This window comes from Entelurus aequoreus, linkage group LG21, assembly GCF_033978785.1.
Source record: "Entelurus aequoreus isolate RoL-2023_Sb linkage group LG21, RoL_Eaeq_v1.1, whole genome shotgun sequence".
Classification (NCBI taxonomy): Eukaryota; Metazoa; Chordata; class Actinopteri; order Syngnathiformes; family Syngnathidae; genus Entelurus; species Entelurus aequoreus.
Window position 1 is genome coordinate 38,268,808 of NC_084751.1, and position 7,367 is coordinate 38,276,174.

A 7,367-nucleotide genomic window follows, 5' to 3' on the forward strand; every position below is an offset into this window, starting at 1 on the left:
CTGGCTTACTGTAATAAAAATGCCATGTTTGTTTTAAATACAGTTTTAAAAAAAAAAGAAAAACAAAAAGAAAAAAGTCTGGCTTCCGCTGGAGAGACATGCTCTGCTAGCTTGAGCACCCCCACTTCTCCCAGTGTGGCGAGTCAGAGTACTGCTGAGGCATTGAAGTGCAAGTTGACAATATATCGCCCCCTACCTTGAGGCAGAGGTACTTGATGCCTCATGGCCTGCCTTTTCCCAGCGGCAACAAGCACACGCCCCCTCGCACGCACACGCTCAAAACACTTTGTGTGTAGCCGTGGAGGCACCACCTGTGTTTGCCTCACTTCTCGTTTGCCACATTATTTTGATCAGGAAACACGGAATTTCTGCAATTTTGACCACAAAAATGGTCAAAATACACAGGAACCACACCTAAATCACATAGAAAGCATAGACCAAAAGAGAAATATTAGAACTTATTTTATTTTATTACTTTGTTTTTGTACATCTCATGGTTAAGCCTTTTACCCTCCTGGTGGCAAGGTGAGGCACTGCCTCACTTGCCTCCCCTGACAGCACGTCACTATATATATATATATATATATATATATATATATATATATATATATATATATATATATATATATATATATATATATATATATATATATATATATATATATATATATATATATATATATATATACTGTATATGCATACACACACACATACATATGTATATTATATACATAAATAGATATAGTTGTGTGTATATATATATATATATATATATATATATATATATATATATATATATATATATATATATATATATATATATATATATATATATATATATATATATATATTTGTTTTAATTAACACCGCCTTCTTTTTGTCTCCTACTATGATTTCCAAACAAGTCGATGTTGGGCGGTGAGATGGCTTTGGGGAGTCCTGGTGCCACGTCGCCCACCAAGCCGGCCGGTCAGTACTACCAGCATTACAGCGCCAACCCACGGAGGAGACCGCTGCATATGGACTCTATGGGTAAGACAACCTTTTTTTTAAAATAAAGGAGCACATTCAGTCCTTTTTACAACACACCCAGCCATGAAAGGGGAACCCCCGCTTTCCATGCCTTTTCTTAAATGGGGGTCCTACGTTAATTGGCATCATTGCTGTTGCTACGGTACCCGATCAGTTGCTGTGAATAATAGCTTGACTATGACAACGTGAAATGTATATAAATATTGTCTCCCTCTCCTGAGAGTGTCACTATTTAGGCTTTTTAAAAAATTATTTCAGTCAATATTTTGATCAGGAAATCATGCATAAATATTTTTTTCTTCAAAATGCTGTATTTTGGCCTTGAAAATGTTTCAACAATTCAATCAATCAAGCTTTATTGCAGACTCCAACGTCCAAGTAGGCATACAATCCCATACAGTACATGAGGCAAACAAACAAAAAAAAGGAAAAAATGCAGTATAAAAGGCATTATCACTTAATATTAAAACAGTGCTTGTGCATATTCAGTAAAAATGCATGTATAAAATAAATAAAAGCAGCAATAAAACAAACAAAACAAAAAAAAATACATATGTATACTTTAAAAATGCATTATCACGATAAAAAAAAAATTATTACAGAAAATCAACTCGTCCATAAGTCTTTTATGGACATGTTTCAAAGTTGTCAGTGAAAAAAAAAAATTCTGAACATTATTTATCATTTTTTTCATTGCATTGTATTTGTTTACATACAATGTGGAGCACTGTTTTTTTTCTAAATACAAAAAAGTGAATAAAAATAAGCAAAATATTGTCAAAATGAGGCTTCAGATGTCCTGTAAAATGGAGTGTAAATTTCCTCTACATTATTTATATATATATATATATATATATATATATATATATATATATATATATATATATATATATATATATATATATATATATATATATATATATATATATATATATATATACATATTTATATATATATATATATATATATATATATATATATATATATATATATATATATATATATATATATATATATATATATATATATATGCTAGATTATTGCGATTACTCGCAGATAGATATAATTTTTCATCATTTAAAAGTGTACCTGAGACAGATAATTTTTAGGTTTTAACACCATGAATTGACAATAGATTTGCTTTAATTTAATGAGTTTTAAACATTATGCTTTTTTAAACACAAAAAGGACAAACAAGATTTAATGACAATTTAAAAAAAAAGATTCTTGCTGTGTGCCAGATTTTGGATTTTGGAGAAAAACAGAAATTGTATCCTTGCTATAGGAGCACTTGCATTCAGAGGACGAGGTACACCATGTTTAGATAAGATTAGACCGTATATATGGTAAGGCGTTCTATATTTACTTGTGCTGTCAAAAATTTCCTCTGCACTTTAATTCACGTTCATTCTGTACCAAACAGCACCTGATCCCAATTTCTAACATTTTTGTATTGTATTGCTAAATCTTGTTTACTTCCCAATTAATGGAGAGTTAGGGCTGCCAAACGATTTAAATATTTATCGCGATTAATCGCATTTTGGTCATAGTTAAATTATTGCGATTACTCGCAGACAGATATAATTTTTTATCGTTTAAAAGTGTACCCTAGACAGATCATTTTCAAGTTTTAACACCATGAATGCTGTTAAAAATGATTGGCTTTTATGAAATGTATTTTAAACATTACGCTTTTTTAAACAGTTCAACACAAAAAGGATAAACTAAATTTAATGACAATTGTGTGAGTGGGTGTGGATGAGTGTGAATGGGGGAGGGAGGTTTTTTGGGTTGATGCACTAATTGAAAGTGTATCTTGTGTTTTTTTGTGATTTGATTTTTTTTTTTTTTTAATTAAAAAAAAAAAAAAAAATGTGAAAAAATAAAAAAAAAATAAAAAAAATGTTTTTAAATTTTTAAAATAATTAAAATAAAAATGTTTTATGACAAAACAGAGAAAAACAGAATTTGTATCCTTGCTGTAGGAGCACTTGCATCCAGAGGATGAGGTACACCGTGTTTAGATAAGATAAGATTAGACCGTATATATGGTAAGGTGTTATATATTTACTCGTGCTGTCAAAAATGTCCCCTGCACTTTAATTCACGTTCATTCTGTACCAAACAGCACCTGATCCCAATCCCTAACATGTTTGTATTGTATTGCTATATCTTGTTTACTTCCCAGTTAATGGACACCCATGATTGAAATATTTATCGCGATTAATCGCATTTTGGTCATAGTTAAATTATTGCGATTACTCGCAGACAGATATAATTTTTCATCATTTAAAAGTGTAGCCTAGACAGATCATTTTCAAGTTTTAACACCATGAATGCTGTTAAAAATGATTGGCTTTAATGAAATGTGTTTTAAACATTACGCTTTTTTAAACAGTTCAACACAAAAAGGATAAACTACATTTAATGACAATTGTGTGAGTGGGTGTGGATGAGTGTGAATGAGGGAAAGAGGTTTTTTGGGTTGATGCACGATTGAAAGTGTGTCTTGTGTTTTTGTTATGTTGATTTAATAAAAAATAAAAAAAATTAAATTAAAAACTAAAAAATTTTAAAAAAAAATAAAAAAAATTGAATTTTTTTTTTTTTAATTTAAAAAAATTAAAAAATATTTAAATAAAAATGTTTTATGACAAAACAGAGAAAAACAGAATTTGTATCCTTGCTGTAGGAGCACTTGCATCCAGAGGATGAGGTACACCGTGTTTAGATAAGATAAGATTAGACCGTATATATGGTAAGGCGTTATATATTTACTCGTGCTGTCAAAAATGTCCCCTGCACGTTCATTCTGTACCAAACAGCACCAGATCCCAATCCCTAACATTTTTGTATTGTATTGTTAAATCTTGTTTTTTTTTGTTTGGAAAGCAAATATTTGTGATTGCATGTCAGCGTGGCCACCACGTCTATTTTCCTGTCTATAGTCGTGTTTTAAATAGTGGAAACATTCAAAATAAAAAACAGCTAAATGTAGCCTTGGTAATGTTTGCCTTGATAAGACACACACAAACACACACACACACACACACACACACACACACACACACACACACACACACACACACACAAACACACGCACACACACACACACACACACATATATACGGACAGAAAAAAAAAGATCCTGGGACAATTTCCAAAAAAAGCATGTTTTCATTTTTCCATCAAAGTCTCACCTTCCCAGTTAATGGACCGCTCCCTCACTCCCTTTGAGGGGATAGAAAAGAGCGTCCTTATACAAAATAATATGACCATAACCTCCTTTCTTTTATCAAAGCAAAGCGGGGCGGTGGGGTGAACTAGGCCGTCTTTTTGTCGTCCCGTCATTCTTTTTTTTTTTTTTTATTCCTCGCATCTTATTTTGTTTCCCTTTGTGTGCGGTCTTTGGAGGTCCATTGACAAGCGGTAGTAAAATGTGGCCTTGCTCTTTCCTCCTTCCATAATTGATTCAATCCAAATCAAAAGGGGTCCTTAAAAAAAGATACAGGCTTGTTCAACCTTTTTTTTTTTTTTCTCTCTCTCTCTCTCTTTTCAGAAATTCACCCCAGAAAAGTACGGAAGGTCCCCCCAGGCTTGCCGTCCTCGGTAAGTGATAGCATTTGTCCGTTTTTATTGCTTGGAAGATGCTGAAGCTTTGGTTGGGGATCACTGAAGTTCTATTTTTTGGTTGAGAGAAGATGAAATGACCTTGGGCATTTTATTTTAAGTAGTAAAAAAAATAGAATAAAAGAGTGGAATTACAACATAATCGTGACATAACTTAACATATTATATAAGACACAACATAATATTACATGGCGTAAAATGAAATAACATAATAAAACATATATTACAAAACATATTACATTATATCACACAACATAAAATGATATAACATATAACATAATAAAACATATGACGTAGCATAACATATGTCATAACGCGTGCAATATAATAACGTACCATAAAACATAACATGTTGTTGATATTATTCATTTTTTGTTTGACTACTTTTGGATTGTTTTGTGTCATGTTTGTGTGTCTTCTCAATTGCTCTGTTGATTGCTATTCTGAATGTTGCCGGGCCGGTTTTTGGAATTGGAATTGTATTATTATGGTATTATTGTGTATTATTATTTGTTGGACTGATTAATAAAAAAAAATAAAAACATAACATAATTCCATATAGCATATACCATAATAAAACATATAACATAATATAATGTAACATTGCACACTATACAACATAACATAACAGAGCATATACAATAATATAACATTACATAGTACATAACATAACATAACATTACATAAAATAACATAACGTACAACATAATATATAACTTGATATAATATTACATAAAATAAAATAACATTAAAAGACATAACATAACTAAACATAAAAAAACACATAACACAAATACAACATATAATATACAATAGAATAGAATAGATTAGAATATATCTTTATTGTCATTGTACATTGTACAACGAAATTGTAAGCAAAACTAATTTAGTGCAAATTAATAATAACACAAAAAAATAAAATAAATAATAATAATAATATTAATAAATAAATCATAATGTATAACAGAACAAAACATATACAATAATATAACATTACATATCGTAAAATATAATACCTAATATCACATAACATATAACGTAAAATGAAATAATATAACATACAACATAACATAACAGAGCATATAACATAATATAACATTACATAGCACATAACATAATATAACATTACATAAAATAACATAACGTACAACATAATATATAACTTGATATAATATTACATAAAATAACATAACATTAAAACACATAACATATAAAAGACATAAAATAACACCTAACACAAATACAGCATATAATATACAATAAATAATACTGTATAACAGAACAAAACATAGACAATAATATAACATTATATATCGTAAAATATAATACCTAATATCACATATAACACATCACGTAAAATTAAATAATATAACATACAACATAACAGAGCATATAAAATAATATAACATTACATAGCACATAACATAACATTACATTAAATAACATAATGTACAACATAATATATAACTTGATATATAATAACATGACATAATATAACATTAAAACATATAACAAAACATAAAACGACACATAACACAAATACAACATATAACATACAATAAACCATAATATATAACAGAAAAAAAACATATACGATAATATAACATTACATATCATAAATTATAATACATAATATCACATATATAAGGGAAATTTAAATAATATAACATACATTATATGAGGTAAAATGTCACAAAATACAAGATAATAAGGCTTGACCTATAACTTAACAAAACATATACAACATATAACATAACATACGACAAAACATATAAATAAAATATAACAAAACAAAGAAAATAATAAACATAACATACAATTGAACACATATCACATACAACATATACAACAGCATAAAACATAACCTCTAAAATGACATAGCACAACATATAATATGACATACAGCATAACAATATATGACCTATAGCATAATACAACATAACATATAATAGAAAATAACATCTAATAGAACATGAACGTTTTCCCTCTGAAATAAATGTAAGTGCACAAATAAAATTGAGTTGAGACTGATTTTAAAAAGTACATATTTTTGGTTAAACATAAATGTTTGCAAAGTAAAAGGAAAAAAAATTCTATTATTGTTGGCTTTACTGGTGTACACTTTCAATGTAGAAATATGATGTGATTTATTGTAAATGTGTACCAGTATTTGCCAATCAAATAATTTGACAAAATATTTATCTATTGAAAGACTTGTAGACTTTAATGTAACATTTTATTAATTTGTTTATTTTTTTCATTTTTAGCTTTCAGAGCTTTGTGGTTGCTTGTATTTGTTTTACAATTAATACATTCATGAAAATGATCATGGAAAGAAGAATGATGTTGTTTTTTAATGAGTTACTGGAACTTAAGGCAACGTCTTTTTGTTTACGTATAAAGGTATCGTTATTTGGGATGGAGAAAAAAAACAGAGCGAACCTGCTTGCATTTTGCTGTATTTTGCTGTATTTTTCTCCTTTATCTCCGCCATTTGTGCTTGTGGAGTTATTTTTATTCTTCAGCGCTGACCTCATTAATCATCACTTAACGACTGCTGAATGCGCTTTGTCAGCTGCCCATTTGGCTCGGCAGGAGTCCGGCTCGCAGTGACCTCGGCCCACTTGGTCCCTACCTCCTCTTCCCTTCCCTTTCTGGGCCTACTCCATACGCAGTGTGTGTGTGTGTGTGTGTGTGTGTGTGTG

General features: G+C 29.4%; 1 protein-coding gene across 5 annotated transcripts in view; it reads left to right on the top strand.

The window, feature by feature from the left end:
* Positions 1-7,367, top strand: part of tcf4 (transcription factor 4) — a 355,283-nt gene that overhangs the window by 198,043 nt on the left and 149,873 nt on the right. For all 5 annotated transcript variants that reach the window (XM_062031630.1, XM_062031631.1, XM_062031632.1 and 2 more), the window contains 2 exons: positions 906-1,032; positions 4,592-4,641. In XM_062031630.1, the coding sequence (XP_061887614.1) occupies positions 906-1,032; positions 4,592-4,641 (177 nt within the window). The remainder of the gene's footprint in view (positions 1-905; positions 1,033-4,591; positions 4,642-7,367) is intronic.